At 38.9% G+C, this 21967-nt stretch overlaps 1 protein-coding gene and 1 pseudogene across 1 annotated transcript; both read left to right on the top strand.

Moving 5' to 3' along the window:
* The first annotated feature begins 1872 nt into the window (after positions 1 to 1872).
* Positions 1873 to 4286, top strand: LOC122738946 (annotated as a pseudogene).
* Positions 4287 to 13220: 8934 nt separating this feature from the next.
* On the top strand, positions 13221 to 14162 carry LOC122738945 (olfactory receptor 1G1-like). Its single transcript, XM_043980817.1, has one exon. The coding sequence runs from the start codon at positions 13221 to 13223 to the stop codon at positions 14160 to 14162; it is 942 nt and encodes a 313-aa protein (XP_043836752.1).
* The last annotated feature ends 7805 nt before the right edge of the window (positions 14163 to 21967 follow it).

The raw sequence follows: 21967 nt of genomic DNA, 5'->3' as shown, positions 1-21967 counted from the left end.
CAGGGTTACACAGCTAGTAAATGTCAAGTGTCTGAGGCTGGATTTGAACTCGGGTCCTCTTGAATCCAGGGCCAGTGCTTTATCCACTGTGCCATCTAGCTGCCCCATAGTCTATGTACTTTTATTCAGAAGAGCTGTACAAGTCATAGCTACTTAGTAGATGTGTGTCCCTTGGTAGGTTATTTTACCTAAGCCTCAATATTGCCATCTGTCAAATGGGAGTTGTAATACTTTCTTTACCTATTTCACAGGGTTGTGGGAAAAAAGTGTTTTCTAAACCTTAAATCTCTCTCTATTAGTTATTATTTTTGTTGATGAAACTTTTCCTGTGAACTCATAACCTCAGGAAGTAGGCAATGGTTTTATTAAAGTGTAGTGAAAATAGCATTGATCTGGCCAGAAGATATAAGTAGAATTCCATCTCTAATACTTATTAACTGTATGTATGACTGTATGATTTAGTGTTAGGACTTGGCATCAAAAGATCTGAGTTTAAATCCTCTCTCTGTTATTTGGGACCTGTGTTACCTTGGGGACATCACTTCTCTTTTCTGGGTCTCATCCTCCTCATCTCTAAAATGAGGATACTCTTTAAAACAAGTGCCTGGTATATAAAATGTGGACAATTATTGTTGGGCCTCCTCAGAGGGTTGTTGTAATATAAGTCTTTTGTAAGTCTTAAGGTGCTATAGGAAAGGGAGTGTCTATTATTAATATTATTATTATTATTTTTGTGAGGCAATTGGGGTTAAGTGACTTGCCCAGGGTCACACAACTAGTGTTAAGTGTCTAAGGGAGTGGCTATTATTTTAATTTATTCATTCATATAACAGTGTGAGAGGAAAAAATTAGGAAAAGAAGTGAGACTGATGCAAGCAAATTATGAAAAGAGAATTAACAGCTGGGTAAAAGAGGCAGAAAAATACTGAAGAATATAACAGCTCAAAAAAATAATTGGCCTAATGGTAAAAGAAGCACAAAAATCACTGAAGAAAAGAACTCTCGGGGCGGCTAGGTGGTGCAGTGGATAAAGCCCCGGCCCTGGATTCAGGAGTACCTGAGTTCAAATCCGGCCTCAGACACTTGACACTTACTAGCTGTGTGACCCTGGGCAAGTCACTTAACCCCAATTGCCTCACTTTAAAAAAAAAAAAGAAAAGAACTCTTTAAAATCAGAATTGGTCAAATGGAAAAAGAGACCCAAAAGTTCACTGAAGAAAATAATTCTCTAAAAATTAGAATTTGACAAGTGGAAGCTAATATCTCCATGAGATACAAGAAATAATCAAAGCCAAAAGAATGAAAAAAGAGGAGAAAATGTGAAATATCTCATTGGAAAAACAACTAAATCAGATCTAGGAGAAGTAACTAAGAATTATTGGACTACCTAAAAGCCATGATCAAAAAAAAAATAGCTTAGATATCATACTTCAAGAAATTATCAGGAGGTGGAGCCAAGATGACAGAAAGAAGTCAGGAAGTTGCCTGAACTCTCCCGAGTTTCCCTCAGAAACAACATTAAATCAAGCCTCCAAATGGATTTTGGAGCTACAGAACCTACAAAAAGACAGAGAGACACAATCTTCTAACTTGAGAAAATTTAGAAGACTTCAGGAAAGGTCAGTCTCACTTGGGCAAAAAAAAAAGTGGAGCACAGTGCAGCTCAGCTCAGCAAGGAGGATGTCTGGGGAACTCAGCAGGAGACTCTTGGCCACCTCACAGATCAGCAGCTTAGGCCCCTTGGTCCTGGCTCAGCAGGCTGGTGGTGCAGCAGGCCAGTTGTGAGATCCCCCAGCCCTGGCTGAGAGGGCAAAATGCCAGATAGAGAACCATCCACAGGACAGGCAAGACTAGGCCAAGCCATGTGAACTCATGGAGCAAGCCCAAAGGTGAGGAATCCAAAATCCACAGAGGTCTCAGAGCAGAAAGCCACTGATCAGGCCCCTATCCCCCAGCACAAGAAGCTTGCAACAGTGGCCTCTGTGCCCCAGGAGCAGATCTCAGATTTAAAAGTTAAAAAAAAAAAAAAGCTAAAATATGAGTAAGAAAATAAAAAGGACTCTTACCATTGAGAGCTTCTATGGTGACAGGGAAGACTAAAACACAAACTCAGATGAAGACAATACTGTCAAAATGTCTTCATGTAAAGCCTCAAAGGGGGAAGATGAATTGATCTCAAGACCAAAAAGCCTTCTTGGAAGAGCTCAAAAAGGATTTAAAAAATCAAATAAGAGAGGTAGAAGAAAAAAATGGGAAAAGAAGTGAGAGAAATGAGAGTCACATAAGAAAATTATGAAAAAAGGGTCACCAGCTTGGAAAAAGAAGCACAAAAATTGACCGAAGAAAACAATTCCTTAAAAAATACAATTTGCCAAATGGGGAAAAAATTGGCCAAATGGAAAAGGAGGTGCAAAAGTTTACTGAAGAAAATAATGCCTTAAAAATTAGAATTGGGGAAATGAAAACTAATGACTCCATGAGATACCAAGAATCAGTCAAACAGAATCAAAAGAATGAAAAAAATAGAAGAAAATTGTGAAATATAAAGTCCCGGCAGCCTCCTGGGCAATGGCAGCGGCAGGGCCCCAAGGCAGGAAGAGCTTGGGGTGGCAGTGGCAGCCTCTGGGGTCGGGGCCTTGTGAGCTTTGGGTGCCCAGCTTAATGTGTGCCTTGTGCAGCTACTCCTGGAACTTGAGCAGCTGGAAGGAAAATGGGTGGCACTGAATGCCCAAGTGGAAGAAGTGCAAGGCTGGTCATGAGGGGGGAGACTAAGGTAGGGTCAGGACATGGGGACATGGGGACATGGGAGGGAAGTGCAGTCCAGGCCCCTTTTCCAGCCCTGACCTTAAGCTTGAGGGCTGGTTCTCCCTCTCCACAGCTTGCTGTGCTGTGGGTGCCAAGGCTGGCTGTCAGCCCCCTCACTATGGCTCCCCTCTTCCGGGCCTGCACCAGGTCAGCTGAGGAAGTCAGGTCACCTTCAGAGGGAAGGGGTGACTTGTGCCCCGACTCTGAATCCCCTTCCTCAGTGAGTCTGATCTTGGTTGGCCCAAGTTCCATATGATTGTCACTAGACCTGGGTCCCCAAAGGCCTTGAGACCCAAGGAGGCCCAAGGTGTGATTGACTATGGGGAACCAGAGTCTGAGTTTGTTTTCTCCCTTGCTTCAGAGGCGGCTGCAGCCTTGGGGGAAGGGGGGATGTTAGACTACTGACACCCACCATCTTGGCATCTCCCAAGCAGAACCCCTGACTGGATCCCAGACAAGATCTTGTTGCCCAGGGAAGTTTCCTGGCAGGTGAGCCACCCTAAGGGAGGTGTAAGAAATAATGAGCTTTTGTTGATGCCCAAAGGCCCCAACCAGAGGAAATTAATCTAGATTAATTGAATTAAGTGAGACTGACTGAGGGTGATTGACTTTGCTGATTAACCTACTTAAAGTTAATTAAACTGAAACCACCCCTGGCCAGCCCTGAATAGGGTATTGTTCTCAGAAGCTAAGGACTTTGAACTCAACAGTGAGACCACCCTCAAATCCAGTGAACCAAGGGATCTGGGTGATGCTGACCAATCAGCTTGAAGGACAACCTCTTCCAGGGGAGGGAGGCAGGAAGTGGGAAGCGTTGTTTCCTCTCACAGTTAGGGTCCTGAACAGCTCATGATGGAGGACTTGGGAGAAGAAGCCGATCAGGTTGAACCCTTATCTCTCCTATAGGAGAGATAGGGTTTTTTTTGTTTTGTTTTCTGACCCAAGTGTTCTCTTTTTCACTAATAAATGCTTAATGCCCAAAACTGGTGCTAACACTTCTAATTTATAAGTGAACCCTAGCTAGTTTTCTCCCATACTGGGGACAGGAAAAAGGTGACCACACATTAGATTTTACTCATCACAGAGGACCCAAAAAATTGGATTGCCTTTTCATTTGAGGGGAGCCCAACAACCTTTTCCCCCAGAGTTCTCTTTGAGTAGACTCTCTCTGCAGTAGAGTGTGAAAGACACTCCACAGACCTTCCCTTGTGCTCTCGGATTTCATTACTTCCTTTCTTGATTTTCCTTTGTTTCTAGGGAGGCAGGTATCAGGAAATGCTGCCTGCCTTTAACTAACTATCCTTCTTTCCCCTCCATGCATCTTCCTCCCCACTCCTGTTCTATACTTTCCAGCTCTGTTGATGGCTGGGGAGATTGCTGGGTTCCAGAGCCAAATCGAATGGGGAAGAGCCCAGATACAAGCCCTAGGACAGGAGCAAAAGAAACTGCTTGAGCAGCTGAACACATTCCCTAAAATTTAAAATCCAAATAAATGATTTAGTCACTTGAAAAAAAAATGTGAAATACTTCATCGGAAAGACAACTGACCTGGAAAATAGATCCAGGAGAGATAATCTAAGACTTATTGGACTACCTGAAAGCCATGATCAAAAAAAGAGTCTAGATACTATATTTCAGGAAATTATCAAGAACTATCCTGATATCACAGAATCAGAGGATAAAATAGTCATTGAAAGAATCCACCAATTACCTACTGAAAGTGACCCCAAAAGGAAAAATCCAAGCAATATTGTAGTCAAATTCCAGAATTATCAGGTGAAGGAGAAAATATTGTAAGCAGCCCAAAAGAAACAATTTAAATATCATGGAGGCACAGTCAGGATTACACTGGACCTAGCAGCTTCAATATTAAAGGATCAGAAGGCTTGTGATATTCCAGAAAGCAAAGGAGCTTGGATTACAACCAAGAATCAACTCCCCAGCAAAACTGAGCATTATCTTTCACGGGAAAAGATAGACATTCAATGAAATAGGGAACTTTCAAGGTTTCCTGATGAAAAGAGCAGAACTGAACAGAAAATTAGACCTTCAAATACAAGATTCAAGAGAAGTATAAAAAGGTAAACAGGAAAAAATAGTTATTCAATAAGGTTAAACTGTTTATATCCCTACATGGGAAGATAATACTTGCTACTCTTGAGAACTGCATCTCTATTTGGGCAGATAGAAGTATACATAAAGGGCATAGGTATAAATTGACTGATGTGATGATATAAAGAATATTAAAAGGCAAAAAAAAAAGGATATGGGGAGAAGAGGAAAGGGGAGGTGGAATGCAGTAAATTATATCACATGAAGAGGCACAAAAACCCTATTACAATAGAGGGAAAGAAGGGAGGGGTGAGCATTGTTTCAACTTTACTCTCATCAGATTTGACTCAAAGAGGGAATAACATACACGCTCATTTGGATAAAGAAATTTAGCTTACCTTTTAGGGAAGTAGAAGGGTAAGGGGAAAGGCAGGCATTAATAGAAGGGAGGGCAGAAGCATGGGAAGAAAGGGGAGAGAAAAGGGTGGGGGGGGGCTGATAAAAGGGAGAGCAGATTGGGGAGGAAGCAGTCAGAAGCAAAATACTATTGAAGAGGAATAGGGTGAAAGAAGAAAGAAAAGTATAAACAAAGGGGAAAATAGGATGTAGGGAAATACATAGTAATCATAACTGTGAATGTGGGATGAACTCTCCCATAAAATGGAAGTGAATATTGGAGTGGATTAAAAACCAGAATCCTACAATATGTTGTTTAAAAGAAACACTTTTGAAGCAGAGAGACGCACACAGAGTAAAGGTAAAAGGTCGGAGCAGAAACTATTATGCTTCAGCTGAAGTAAAAAAAAAAAAACCACAGGAGTAGTAATCCTTATCTTGGACAAAGTAAAAGCAAAAATAGATCTAATTAAAAGAGATAAGGAAGGAAAACTACATTTTGCTAAAAGGTATAATAGACAATGAAGTAATATTAATACTAAGCATATACACACAAATTCTTAGAGTAGAAGTTAAATGAGTTACAAGAGGAAATAGACAGCAAAACTATACTAGTGAGGGATCTTAACCTCCCCCTCTCAGTACTAGATAAATCTAACCACAAAATAAATGAGATAGAAGTTAACGAGGTGAATACAATTTTAGAAAAGTTAGATATGATAGGCCTCTGGAGAAAATTAAATGGGAATAGAAAGGAATATACCCTTTTTCTCAGTAGTACATGGCAAATATGCAAAAATCGACTATGTATTAGGGCACAAAAACCTCACAGTCAAATGTAGAAAGGCAGAATTAGTAATTGCATTCCTTTCAGATCATGATGCAATAAAAATTACATGTAATAAAGGAGACTGAAAATTAATTGGAAGCTAAATAATCTCATCCTAAAGAATGAGTGTGTCAAACAACAAATTATAGAAACAATCAGTGACTTCATCAGAGAGAATGACAACAATGAGAAAACATATCAAAATTTATGGGAGGCAGTCAAAGCAGTTCGTAGGGGAAATTTTATATCTCTAAATCCTTGCATGAATAGAGAAAGAGGAGATCAATGAATTGGGTATGCAACTAAAAAGCTAGAAAAATAAATAAAAAATCTCCAATTATATACTAAATTAGAAATTCTGAAAAATCAGAGTAATAAAATTGAAAGTAACAAAACTATATAATTAATAAATAAAACTAAAAGCTGGTTTTATGAAAAAATCAATAAAATAGTTAAAAATTTGGTTAATTTGATTTAAAAAAGGAAAGAAGAAAAACTAATTACCAGTATCGAAAATGAAAGTGGTGAATTCACCACCAATGAAGTGAAATTAAAGCAATAATTAGAAGCTATTTTGCCCAACTGTATGCCAATACATTTGACAATCTAAATGAATTGGATGAATATTTACAAAAATATAAATTGCCCAGATTAACAGAAGAGGAAATAACAAGTCATCAATGAATTCCCTAAGAAAAAAATCTCCAAGGCCAAATGGGTTTACAAGTGAATTCTTCTAAATATTTAAAGAACAATTAATTCCAATACTATATAAATTATTTGGAAAAATAGGTGAAGAAGTAGTTCTACCAAATTCCTTTTATGACACAAGTATGGTGTTGATATCTACACCAGGCAGAGCCAAAACAGAGAAAGAAAATTACAGACCAATTTCCCTATTGAATATTGATGCAAAAATTTTAAACAAAATATTAGCAAGGAAATTATAGCAATTTATCACTAGGATAATACACTATGACCAGGTGGGATTTATACCAGGAATGCAGGGCTGGTTCAATATTAGGAAAACTATCAACATAATCAACCATATCAATAAGAAAACTAACCAAAATCATATGATTATCTCAATAGATGCAGAGGAAGCTTTTTGACAAAATACAGCACTCATTTCTACTAAAAACACTACAGAGCATAGGAATAAATGGAGCTTTCCTTAAAATGATAAGCAGTGTCTACCTAAAACCATCAGCAAATATTATATGTAATGGGGATAAGTTAGAGGCATTCCCAATAAGATCAGGGGTGAAACAGGGATGTCCATTATCGCCTCTATTATTTAATATTGTACTAGAAATGTTAGCTTTAGCAATAAGAGAAGAAAAAAAGAATTGAAGAAATTAGAATAAGCATGGAGGAAACAAAACCATCACTCTTTGCAGATAAGATGGTATACTTAGAGAATCCTAGAGAATCAACTAAAGAACTGCTTGAAACAATGAACAACTTTAGCAAAGTTGTAGGATATAAAATAAATCCACATAAATCATCAGCATTTCTATACATGACCAACAAAGCTCAGCAGCAAGATATAGAAAGAGAAATTCCATTTAAAATAACTGTAGACAATATAAAATATTTGTGAGTCTACCTGCCAAGACAAACCCAGGAACTATATGAACACAATTACAAAACACTTTTCACACAAATAAAATCAGATCTAAATAATTGGAAAAATATCAATTGCTCATGGATAGGCTGAGTTAATATAATAAAAATGACAATTCTACTTAATCAATTTATGTATTCAGTACCATACCAATCAGATTACCTAAAATTAATTTATACAGCTAGAAAAAATAATAACAAGATTCATCTGGAAGAACAAAAGGTCTAGAATATGAAGGGAAATAATGAAAAAAATGCACAGGAAGGTGGGCTAGCCATACCAAATCTAAAGCTATACTATAAAGCAGCAGTCATCAGAACTATTTGCTACTGGCTAAGAAATAGAGTGGTCAAACAGGTTAGGTACAGGAGAAACCTGAAGACTCCAGTTTCTGGGATAAGAACTCACTATTTGACAAAAATTTCTGGGAAAACTGGAAGATAGTATGGCAGAAACTAGGCATAGACCAACATCTTAAACCATATACCAAAAATAACGTAAAAATAGGTTCATGGTTTAGACATAAAGGGTGATGCCATAGGCAAATTAGGAGAGGAAGGAATAATTTACTTCTCAGATCTATGGAAAGGAGAAGAATTTATGACCAAACAAGAGACAGAGAATATTATGAAATGCAAAATGTTCTAAATCACTATTGACTAGAGAAATGCAAATTAAAACAACTCTGAGGTTCCACTTCACACCTATCAGATTGGCTAATATGACAAAAAAGGGGGAAAAAATGTTGGAGAAGCTGTGGAAAAATTGGAACACTAATGCATTGTTGGTGGAGTTGTGAACTGATCCAGTCATTCTGGAGAGCAATTTAGAACTATGCCCAAAGGACTATGGGGCTGTGCATACCCTTTGACCCAGTAATACCACTACTACATTTATATCCCAAAGAGATCATAAAAAAGGAGAAAGGACCCGCATGTACAAAAACATTTCTAGCAGCTCTCTTTGTGGTGGCAAAGAACTGGAAATCAAGGAGATGCCTATCAATTGGGGAATGGCTGAACAAGTTGTGGTATATGAATGTAATGTAATACTATTGTGTTATAAGAAATGATGAGCAGGTAGATTTCAGAAAAACCTGGAAAGCCTTGATGCTGAGTGAAGTGTGCAGAACCAGAAGAACATTGTACACAGTAACAGCAACATTATGCAATACAATGATCAAAGAAAATTCCAAAGGACTCATGCTCTCCACTTCCAGAAAAAAGAATTGTGGAATCTGAATGCAGATTGAACCATACTATTTCTACTCTTTTTTGTTGTTGTTGTTGTTATGAGAGGCAATGGGGATTAAGTGACTTGCCCAGGGTCACACAGCTAGTAAGTGTTAAGTGTCTGAGGCCAGATTTGAACTCTAGTCCTCCTGAATCCAGGGCTGGTGCTTTATCCACTGCACCACCTAGATGCCCCGAGGTTTTCCTCTTTTGTTCTGTTTCTTCTTGCACAACATAACTAATGCAGAAATTTCTTTAATGTGGTTGTACATATATAACCTATATTAGATTGCTTTCTGTCTTGGGGAGGGGGGGGAGGAAAGGGAGGGAGGGAGAAAAATTTAGAACTAAAATCTTATACAAAAAAATGTTGAAAACTATCTTCATATGTAACTGGAAAAAAGTACTATTAAGATTTTAAAAAATAAATTATCAAGGAAAACGACCTTGATATCTTAGATCCAGAGGGTAAAATTATAAAATTAAAAGAATCCTCTAATCACCTCCTGAAAGAGATCCCCAAAATGAAAATTCCTAGGAATATTAAAGCCAAATTCCAGAGCTCCCCAGTCAAAGAAAAAATACTTCAAGCAGACAGAAAGAAACTATTATCCGGGGCAGCTAGATGGCGCAGTGGTAAAGCACCGGCCCTGGATTCAGGAGTACCTGAGTTCAAATCCGGCCTCAGACACTTGACACTTACTAGCTGTGTGACCCTGGGCAAGTCACTTAACCCCCATTGCCCTGCAAAAAAAGAAAAAAAAAAAGAAAAAAGAAACTATTATCCTTCAGCTGAAGTTAAAAAAAAAAAGGCAGAGGTAGCAATCACCATCTCAGACAAAGCAAAAGCAAAAATACCTAATTCAAAGAGATAAACAGGGAAACTACATTTTGCTAAATGGTACCATAGACACTGAAGTAATATAAAAAAATGTTTAAGGACAAACTACTCTGATAAAGGCCTCAACTCAAATATATAGGAAGCTGAGTCAAATTTGTTAAAAAATGAGTGGAAGTTACAAAGAAGTATATATAGAATTGATGTCAGCAAAAAAAGCTTTCTAGAACTTAAATCTATGCAAAAGTGGAATGGGTTGTCTCATTGAAGATTACGCAGAGGCTGTGTGTCTTTTTGGCTATTATATTATAGTGGGGTTGTCTTGAATATATGTGTTGAACCAGATGGTCTCTAAGTCCACACCCAATTCTCTAATTCTATGATTGTGTGAATAGTATGAACCATTATCTCTGATACTCACATTTAACTTATGTTTGAAGAGTACCAATAGATGAAGTACCAATAGATGGTTCAAGAAAATCTCACCCCAGGCCTCTGGGTAATGGGACATATTCCCAAAACTTCATGCAGAAAAAGAATCTCACCTAAAAGAAACAATGTCCCACCAGGGACTCGGAGGCAATTATTCCATTTTTGCCTTTAATGAGGAGCTCAGGGCCTGTAAAGCCAGTAAATATTCCTTGTGCAGAATCAGCAGGTGCCTGCCCCGTAGTAGTCTTCAGGTTGCTTATCTCTGGGAGCTTCTCTACTCCAGAAGAGAGACATTCCCAAGAACAGTATCAGACATTGCCCCAGAGCAGCTGGGTAAGTCCTGGATAATGCTCATCTCATTTTAATCTCATGCAATCTAAGGAGGCATGAAGAGACATTCGAGTGTCCACAAGGATAAGGAGATAGTCCTGCTGTCCTCTGTCCTAGTCAGACCACATCTGATATGCTACATTCATTGCTGGGTGCCACATATTAGGCAGGACATAGACAACCTGGAGTGTACTCTCTAGAGGAGGGTGACCAAGATGATATGGGAATTGGAGACCATATCATATGGTTGAATGGTTTAAAAAAGTGAGGATGAAAAATTGGGAATGGGGGAAATAATTGTATTTAAGTATTGACAGTTTTATTATGGGGAAGAATTCAATTTATACTTCTTGTACTTAGAGGGAAGACATGAGGGCAATGTTTTGGGGAAGCATAATTTGGTTTAGTGTAATTAAAACTTAATACTTAAATTTTTCTAATGATCAGAACTGTTGAAAAGTTAAATGGTCTGCTTTTGGAAGTCTTTAAACAGAATCTAGACACCACCTAGCAGGGATAGTGTAAAGATAATAACATGTATTTTTTGAGCACCTGGACATCATGATAGAAATAACTTAAATTTGTTTAGCACCTAGGTTTCAAAGCACCTCATATACATTATCTCATTTAATTCTCATGAAAAACCTGTTAGCTATTAGAGCAAATCCTTATATCCTTTTATCATGGATAAGAAAATGAGGAAATTCCTTAGCCAAGGTCATGAAGCTGGTAAATAGTGGAGACAAGATTCAACCTCAAGTGTTCTGATTCTAATGAAATAAATGTCAGAATCTTCTACATCCAATAGACATGTCTTGGGGCAGGCATGATTCTGTGATTCCATGTTCATTTACTGTCCTTACTTTAAAAACTAAGGGTAGTAATTCAACAATTACTAAATGCATAGTATGTGCAGAGTACTGTCCTAAGTGGGCCAAGGAAGATACAAATTGAATGGCAGGCTGTCCACAGCTTATGCTTGGAATGCATTCCTTCCTCACTTCCATCTTTTAGGACTTCTGAGATTTGAAGAAATCTTAGATTAAGCACCACCTCCAGATTCCCCCCATCCCCACCCTCCCCTGCTAGCATCTCAACTACCTTGGATTTATTTTATACACACACACACACACACACACACACACATAAATGTTATATCCATTGATAGAATATAAACATCCTATGGTCAGACTATTTCTCTATGGTCTAGCACAGTGCCTGGTACATATTCTTTTTTTTTTTTTTTTTGAGATATTTTATTTTTTCCGTTACATGTAAAGATAGTTCTCAACTTTTGTTTATACATGCTTTACACTTTCAGATTTTTCTTCCTCCCTCCCTCCCCTCCCTCCCCTCCCTCCCCCCTCCCCTAGACAGCAGGTAATCTGATATAGGTTATATCTATATATATCTATACATATACATATAGATATATATATATACACACACATATATATATACACATAATAACATTAATCCTATTTCTGCATTAATCCTGTTACAAGAGAAAGAATCAGAGCAGTGATGCAAAACCTCAAAATAGAAAAAAAAAACAACAGCACCCAAAACAAAAGAAATAATATGGTTCAATCAGCATCTATACTCCACAGTTCTTTCTTTCTTTTTTTTTCTTGGATTTGGAGATCCTCTTCTATCATGAGTTCCCTGGAACTCTTCTGTACCATTGCATTGGTGAGAAGAATATAGTCCATCACAGTAGGTCAACACTCAATGTTGATGATACTGTGTACAATGTTCTTCTGGTTCTGCTCATCTCACTCATCATCAGCTCACGTAAGACCCTCCAGGTTTCTCTGAACTCTTCCTGCTCATCATTTCTTACAGCACAATAGTATTCCATTGTATTCATATACCACAACTTGTCCAGCCATTCCCCAATTGATGGGCACCCCCTCAACTTCCAATTCCTTGCTGCCTGGTACATATTCTTAAACATGGCTCTTAATAAATGCTTACTAATTAACTGACTGACTGATTGATTGACTGGAGGCAGTAAGGTTTTGTGGAAAGCACTAGACTATCCATCTGTCCCACAAAGACAGACTCTAGTACCAGCTTTATCTCTTATAAACTGTGTGACCTTTTGAAGGTCACTTTACCTCTACCTCAGTTTCCTTATATGTACAATGGGATTGATTGACCATGTGGACCCTACCTACTTACCTCAAAGAGTGGTTGTGAGATACTAATGAAAGAATGGATGTAAAGTATGCGTTTTGTAACTTTAAGTACTCTGCCAATACCAACTATTATTAATAACAGGTACCCATGAAATTATTTTCATTTTCAATAGAAAAAAAATGCAAACTTCTTGCTTTGGAAACAAATGGTGGAAAGGTGAAGTCTAGGACTTGTAGTAGATGTTCTCTAAGGTCCCTCCTGTCTAGCTCTGATTTTCTATATTCTAGAGGGGTTTTTTTAGCTCCAGTATTTTATTTATAATCATTTCTAGTTATAACATTCTATGTTCTACTCCCTAAAGTTCCCTTCAGCCCCAACATTCTGTCTTATGAATATGACATTCCATGTTTGAAGGTTCTCCCCTTGGAAACATTCTGTATTCTAGCATTTTGTATTTTAAAGTTCCTCTTGATGCTTGATAAATATAAATTGTTATTATGATGTCCTGCCTCTCCTTTCCTCAGTTGTACCAGAAAAATGGACAGAGGAAACCAGACAAGAGTCTCTGAATTTCTCCTCCTCGGGCTCTCTCAGCATCTGGAGCAAGAGTTGATTATCTTTGGCCTATTCCTGACCATATACCTTGTTACAGTAGTGGGGAACCTCCTCATCATGTTGGCTATTTGCTTTGACTCCCGCCTCCACACTCCTATGTATTTCTTTTTGGCCAACTTCTCTTTTACTGATGTGTGCTTGTCTTCCACCACAGTGCCCAAGATGTTGTTCAACATTCAGACTCACAGCCAGACTATCCCCTATGGTGGGTGTCTTGCTCAGATCTTCTTCTTCCTATGGTTCATTGGATTGGATGTCTTTCTCCTAGGGATTATGGCATATGACCGACTTGTGGCTATCTGTCACCCTCTCCATTATACTATTCTCATGAGTCCCCAACGCTGTTTCCTGCTGGTTGCTGGCTCACTGGTCCTGGCTCACTTATATTCCTTAACTCACACTATCCTCCTCGCTCAATTACCCTTCTGTGATGCTAATTCTATCCCCCACTTCTTCTGTGAACTCCTCCCTTTGATGAAACTTTCCTGCTCCCAACCTTATGCCAACCAGTATGTGCTCATGTACTGGGGTGGAGCCTTAACCATCCTGATTCCCCTGATGATCCTTATTTCCTATATTCGCATTGTTACCATCATACTCCGTGTGCCTTCAGTGAAGGGAAAATGCAAAGCCTTCTCCACCTGTGGCTCTCACCTCACTGCTGTTTGCCTGTTCTATGTGGCTGCCATTGGGGTGTATTTCATTCCCTTTGAGGCAGACTCAGATGGAAAAAATAGATTGGCAGCTGTAATGTATGCTGTGGTGACTCCCATGCTGAATCCCTTTATCTATAGCCTGAGAAACAGGGACATGAAGGAGGCCCTGGGAAGACTCCTCAGTAGGAGGTCATTTTTGTTTCCATAAGATCAAATGTAGAATGTTTGGGGAGTTTTGGGGACAATTAGATTTATCCAAGCCAGCATCACAAAATGTGAGACAAGGTATAGCCACATCCATGTGACTTACCCTGAAAGGTGTAAATGCTTCAAAAAGAATGATGAGTTGGGGTAAGAAGTGGAAGAGGTGAAAGATAATTATAATGGAATCATAAAATGAGAGAGTATAAAAGCTAGAAAGATCACTTAGTGATCCTGGAATGTAGAGCCATAAGGAAATAGAAAGATCATCTAGTCCAATCTCAAATCCCCACCCCTGCTATTTACAAATGAGGAGGCTGAAGCTCAGAGAAACTAAGTGATTTACCCTATGGTCACTCATTCATAGATAGCAAAATGGTGACTTGAACTCGGATCTTCCTGAATTCAGTTCAGGGGTCTTTCCAATGTGACACAACCTTGCTTTGAAAGAAAGATGAAAGAAGAATTTTTCTTTAATGTAGGAGGAATAGAAAGAGAAAGAAGAAGGGAAAGAATAGAGAAAGACAAAGAAAAGAAAACCCGAAGAATGAAACATTATTCTATCTCTAGCAGCTGGAAAAATACTAATTATTAATGCTGCCTACACAAATTCATTCCCTCTCTTTCTTTCACTTTCTGTCATCTCCTCAAAGATACTATCGGTGCCTTCCACACTGGCAAGTACCATTTCCCATTGTCCTGGATAAGGGCCTCACAGCTAAAAGGAACATTGCTAAACATTGCTAAATTTCTCCAGAAGAGGGAGCCCAGAATAGGGTAGGACTTCCAAACTATGCCAAGAATCAGTGAAAAGAATTGGAGAAGAAAAGACTTAGGAGAGACAGGTGACTCAATACAGTGTTGGATTTGAAGTCCCATACCTCAAATACTTAATAGCTGTGTAACCCTGGGCAAATCACCAGCTCTTTAAGCCTCCCTTTGGAAATGGGGAAAGTCATAGCACCTAGTTTACAGAGTTGTGAGGATCATGAGATAACATGGAAAATGCTTTGCTAACATGAAAGTGCTATACAAATGCTAGCAATTCTTATTTTACAAGTTAAAGGTTAGAGATCAGAATTTTAGATTTGGAAAAGTTGGTAGAAATAATATAGTTCCAAACTTTCATTTTACTAATAAGGAGACTGAGGTTCAGAAAGGTGTATTGACTTGTCTAAGGTCACAAAGACAAGAAGTGGCAAAATCAAGATGTGTACCCCAAATTTCACACTCTAGAGCTTTCTAAGATATTGCCTGTTGTCACTTGGAAGAGAGATTTTACTTGTTATAATTGGCTTCAGAGGGCAGAATCAGGGTTAGACTGACTAGATTACCTCTGATGATTACACTGGGAAATCCAGACCCAGCATGAGTACTTTAAGAATTCAGCAGGGAGAGGAGGCAGACTGGAATTAGGGAACATTGCTATTCTGAGAAAATGTCGAGGGAACCAAAGAGAGACTCTCTTTGGCATAACCGTTGCTTCTGCTTTCATTCCCTGAGCCTTAGGAGAAGGAAAGCTCCTTTTTGGGCTATAGATTCAGTAGTTCAGTCCTTTAATATAAAGTAAGACTTTGTGACTCCCAGAATGGTCTCAAAATGGAATGAACTGCTTTGTAAGCTTGTGAGTTTCCCTGTACAGAAGGTGTTCAAACAGACCGGATGACCAGCTGTCACAAATACTGGAAAATATATTCATGTATGACAATGGATTTGGACTACCTGACTTCTAAATTACTTCCCCCTCTAAAAAAATCTATGGTTTAGGGGCAGCTAGGTGGCACAGTGGATAAAGCACCGGCCCTGGATTCAGGAGGACCTGAGTTCAAATCCGGCCTTGACACTTGACACTCACTAGCTATGTGACCCTGGACAAGTCACTTAACCCTCATTGCCCTGCAAAACCAACCAACCAACCAACCAAATCCATGGTTTGACAATGCAATTAGTTCTCAACTTGTAATTGGATTGTTCGAAAATTTAATTTGCATACTTAGCAAACATGATATTTTCGTGATTTTTTTTTTTTGGACCTCAGAATGTGTCACAGAAAATGGCAGCAGAGTGTGGTGAAAAGAGCATGGATTTGAGGGGCAGCTAGGTGGCGCAGTGGATAGAGCACCAGCCCTGGAGTCAGGAGGACCTGAGTTCAAATCCGGCCTCAGACACTTAACACTTACTAGCTGTGTGACCCTGGGCAAGTCACTTAACCCCAAATGCCTCATTAAAAAAAAAAAAGACATGGACATTGTAGGGGGCAGCTAGGTGGCACAGTGGATAGAGCACCAGCCCTGGAGTCAGGAGTACCTGAGTTCAAATCCGGCCTCAGACACTTAACACTTACTAGCTGTGTGACCCTGGGCAAGTCACTTAACCCCAAATGCCTCATTAAAAAAAAAAAAGACATGGACATTGTAGGGGGCAGCTAGGTGGCACAGTGGATAAAGCACTGGCCCTGGATTCAGGAGTACCTGAGTTCAAATCCGGCCTCAGACATTTGACACTTACTAGCTAGCTGTGTGACCCTGGGCAAGTCACTTAACCCCCATTGCCCCTCAAAAAAAAAAAACCCCAAAAAACCCAACAACAAAAAAAAAAAAAGAAAAGAAAAGAGCATGGATTTGGAATCAGAAAATTTGAAATCACTGACACAACAGCTCTGCTGCTTAGCACATTCTCTATGAGCCTTTGCTTCATCTATACAATAAGAGGCCTGTAGTAGGTGATTAGATGATTTCTGAGACTACTTCCAACTCTAGAATTCAACATTCTGATGTTTTGAAAATGTGTTAGGTTCCCAGGCTAGCCTTATTTAATTCAGTAGTTTATTTTACTGATACTAGAGCTGAACTGTAATATTAATAGTAGTCCTGTCCAAGTGATCTAGAAAGAATGTTTATTTTTTTGTGGGGCAATGAGGGTTAAGTGACTTGCCCAAGGTCATACAGCTAGTAAGTGCCAAGTGTCTGAGGTCAGATTTGAACTCAGGTCCTCCTGAATCCAGGGCCAGTGCTTTATCCATTGTGCCACCTAGCTGCCCCACTTTTTAGTTTTTCTTTTTTTTTTTTAGTGAGGCAATTGGGGTTAAGTGACTTGCCCAGGGTCACACAGCTAGTAAGTGTTAAGTGTCTGAGGCTGGATTTGAACCCAGGTACTCCTGACTCCAGGGCAGGTGCTCTATCCACTGCGCCACCTAGCTGCCCCTAGTTTTTCTTTAAAACAGAAGTGGGTATTTTATTTGGACAAAAGTTTTTTCTGTATCTATTGATATAATCATATTATCTTGGTTGGTTTGTTATTAATATGGTCTGATATGTTTATAATTTCTCTAATAGTAAACCAACCTTGCATTCCTGATATAAAGGCTACCTTGACATATTGTACAATTTTTCTGTTATGTTGCTATAGCCTAAAGTTTCTTTTCTTTTCTTTTGTTTTCAGGGCAATGAGGGTTAAATGCCTTACCCAGGGTGACACAGATAGTGAGTGTCAAGTGTCTGAGGTTGGATTTGAACTCAGGTCCTTCTGAATCCAAGGCCTGTGCTTTATCCACTTTGCCACCTAGCTGCCCCTCCATGCCTTTTTGACAAGCTCCTTGTATCCATTGGGTATTTACATAGTTAAGGTTGGGAACCCTTGGTTTATATGTTGTTGTATGGCTATGAACCATGAAACAGTACAGTCTTAGAAGAATTAAAATTACAAGTAAGCCAAGAGTAAATGGTGGACATAGCTAGGCTGTAGCATGTTATTTAACCTTATTTTTTATTATTATACTCTAATTTTATTTTACATAATTTCTGAATATAAGCCTTCCAGTTCTCGTACCCAATAAACCACACCTTGTAACAAAGATTTTAAAAATATGGATCAAAAAAGCAGTTCAATAAAACCAATCAACACATAACTATGTCTCACAGTATATATAATATTATACAGCCATGGTCCTTCAATTCAATGAAGAGAGAAAGAGTTTCTTAAGATGGCTAAGAGACCACATGATTCTCAAGAAATAGGCCTGCGTCTTTGTCCTTTTTATTTATTCTTTTACATTGCAGGTTCAAAAAGTTAAATCTTTAATCATGTGAGAGGAAGACATAGCAATGGAGAGAGGGTAGATTGAAGGTGATAGAGGAAGTAAATACTTATTAATTTAAAAGATAAAATCAAAACAAGTAAAAATAATAGTTTATATGTCTATAATGTTTCACAATATCCAAAACACTTTCCTCACCATATCTCTGTGAAGTAGTTATTTCAAGGATCATTAAGCCCATGTTACAGATAAACAGACTGAAGCTTTGAGATGGGAAGTAACTTGTTTAAGGAAATGAAATCATTTTTGTAAAATAAAGTATTTTATTTTTTTCCCGTTACATGTAAAGATAGTTCTCAACTTTTCTTTATACAAGCTTTCCAAAATATTAGTCATGTTATAAGAGAAAAATCAGAGCAATGATGAAAAACCTCACAATAGAAAAACATCAGCACCAAAACCGAAAGAAATAGTATGGTTCATTCAGCATCTACTCCACAGTTCTTTTTTTTTTTTTTCCTGGATTTGGAGATCCTCTTCTATCACGAGTTCCCTGGAACTCTTCTGTACCATTGCATTGGTGAGAAGAATATAGTCCATCACAGTAGATCAACACTCAATGTTGATGATACTGTTTACAATGTTCTTCTGGTTCTGCTCATCTCATTCATCATCAGCCCACACAAGACCCTCCAGGTTTCTCTGAACTCCTCCTGCTCATTGTTTCTTACAGCACAATAGTATTCCATTGTATTCATATACCACAACTTGTCCAGCCATTCCCCAATTGATGGGCATCCCCTCAACTTCCAATTCCTTGCTACCACATAAAGAGCAGCTATAAATATTTTTGTACATGTGGGTCCCTTTCCCCCTTCCATAATTTCTTTGGGAACCTCCTCACTTCTAAAAGCCAACCCAGCGTACCACGCGAGGTTTTCATAAGGATCAAATACAAGACTAGAAAGGAGAGCCCTTTGAAAAAAATCTGAAAGGACCAGCCAGCTGTGGGGTGACCCTGTGTTGTGTTCTCAGGTACTCCTGACTCCAGGGCCGGTGCTCTATCCACTGAGCCACCTAGCTGCCCCTATACCTCTTTTTAACATAGTTCAAGTTCGTATTAACTTTGGGGGCTTCTGGGTCACATTGCTTACCTAGATTGACTCTTACCTTCTCCTAATTTCCAAGATCCAGTTTCAAGAAGTAGAGGTAAGGAAAGTGAGAACACCAGAAATGAAAAACAGCTTGACCAAAGTTATAGAGGGAGGAGAGGAAAGGGCATATATTGAAATGTAGAGTATGGAGTTGTAATCAGCCTAGAGATTATGAAAACCTCTAAATACCAAACAAAGGAGTTTGTACTATTTCCCCCTAGGCAATAGGGGGCACCCAAAACTTATTGAGCATGACAATAATATGGTCAAGTCTGGTCTTCCCAACCTTTGGAGAGAAAGAAAAACAATCCCATAAATACTCCCTTTCCTAAGGCAAGAAGCAGCATCAAGAATAGAGAAGAAAGAAAAAGAAAACCTTTTTCTATTGTTCAGTACTATGTGTGTGTATAGGGAAATATAGAAGTGTTCTTTGTTCTATCATGTTTCTTCCTCTTTTTATTATTAACAATGAATGTCACTCCAAATAAATCCTCTATACCTCTATAAAGAACGTTTTGCAAATTTATTAAGATGAGCTTTGAGCATGTCTTGACTCCCATATTTCATGCATTTTATGATTTTTTTCCAATTGAATGCAATGGAATTTCTCTGTTTTCTTCTTGGTTTTTGTTATCACAATACTGGCACACTGATGATTTTTATGGATTGTTTTATCCTCCTACTTGATATATACTAATAGTATTAATTAGTACTTCAGGCAACTCCCTAGAACTTACTTACAGTCATGGATCCATCATCATCTGTATTCCTATTACTGGAACCACCCTCCAAGTCCCTCAGGCTCACAAACTAGGGGTCATCTTGGATTCCTCTCTATCCCCCCCACCAATATAATTTTGTTGTCAAGGTCTGTTGATTTCACTTTTGCAGTGCCTCACCAATATACCACTTTCTCTCCTCTGACATTGCCACCACCCTAGCACAAGCTCTCATCATCTAATACCTTGATCATTGCAGGAGCCTCCATGCCTTAAGTCTCTCCCTACTCCGGACGCAAAAATGATTTCCCAAAAGCATAGGTTTATGTCACACACACACACACACACACACACACACACACACACACACACACACACACACACACACCACGAACAATAAATTCCAGTGGTTCCCTTTTGCCTCCAGGATCAAATACAAAATTCTCTGTTTGGTGTTCAATACCCTACATAACTTAGTCTTTTACCTTTCCAGTCGTCTTACACCTTACTCCATGACATATGCTCTTCGAATCCTTAAGACCGGGCTGTTCCATGAACATGACACTCTATTTCTTGGCTCCAGACATATTCTCTAGTTGTCGCCCATCCCTAGAATGTTCTTCCTTCCCAGCTCTGTCTACTGATTTCCCTAGCTTCCTTTAAGTCCCAACTAAAATTCCATTTTTTTACTGCCAGTTTCCCCCAACTCCTTTTAATTCTAGTGCTTTCTCCCTATGAATGATTTTCTCTTCATCCTCTATATAGCTAGTTTGGAAAATTGTGAGAAATCCCATTTAAAAATTTCTGGGACTCAGTGTTGGAGAAGTATCAAAGGTCTTTATTTACATTTGCTCATGAATGGGCCAACTCCCTACTGGAAATGGTGGTGAACGTGGGACTCAGGAGCCCTTTTATCTTTTAACCTGGCTGGCCCCTCCCTTCTTCCTCAGTTACAATCTGCTCGCCGAGACACTGGTGCCAAACGCTAGCCAATCGGAATGCAGTGTAGTCAAAGGGGCAACCCTCTAAACTCCTCCCTTCTTCCTCAGAGGTGAGGCAGGAACAGCCCTCTAAATTCCTCTCCCAGGTGACCCTTCTCTCAGCTGAAATTCACCTCCCATACATTAATTGTTCCCCAGACAACTTCAATCAACTTTTGAGGGACGCCCATATTTTCCCACAGATATATTTGTTTGTTTATTGTGCTTCCTATTACACTGTTAACTCCTTAAAGACAGAAACTGTCTTGATTCTTTGGTATCTCCAGAATTTAGCAAAGTTCCTGGCATATATTTGGCACTTAATAAATGTTTATTGGTTGATACACATGAAGAGAGTTCCCATACCAAGAGCTTCCCATATTAGTAAAATTACAGCTTCTTTGTGAAATATTGCATTATATTACATAAATTCATAGAATTACAGCATGATACAGAAAGAATGGGGCATTTGAAATAATCTAGATCATTGGTTCTTTTTTCTTTTGTTTGTTTTTGTAGGGCAATGAGGGTTAACTGACTTGCTCAAGGTCACACAGCTAGTAAGTGTCAAGTGTCTGAGGTCGGAATTGAACTCAGGTCCTCCTGAATCCAGGGCCAGTGCTTTATCCACTGCACCACCTAGCTGACCCTGATCATTGGTTATTAATATAGGATCTGTGAACTTGTATTTTAATATTTCAATGACTGTATTTCAATAGAATTTATTTCTTCTGTAATTGTATGATTTTTTATGCATTTGAAAATCATTATTCTGAGAAGGGATCCATAGGCTTAATCAGATTGCCAAAGGGGTCCATGATGCAAGAGTCTCTGATTGGGGGCAGCTAGATGGCGCAGTGGTTAAAGCACCGGCCCTGAATTCAGGAGTACCTGAGTTCAAATCCGGCCTCAGACACTTGACA

This window comes from Dromiciops gliroides, chromosome 2, assembly GCF_019393635.1.
Source record: "Dromiciops gliroides isolate mDroGli1 chromosome 2, mDroGli1.pri, whole genome shotgun sequence".
NCBI lineage: Eukaryota > Metazoa > Chordata > Mammalia > Microbiotheria > Microbiotheriidae > Dromiciops > Dromiciops gliroides.
This window is presented reverse-complemented; position numbering and strand designations above follow the sequence as displayed.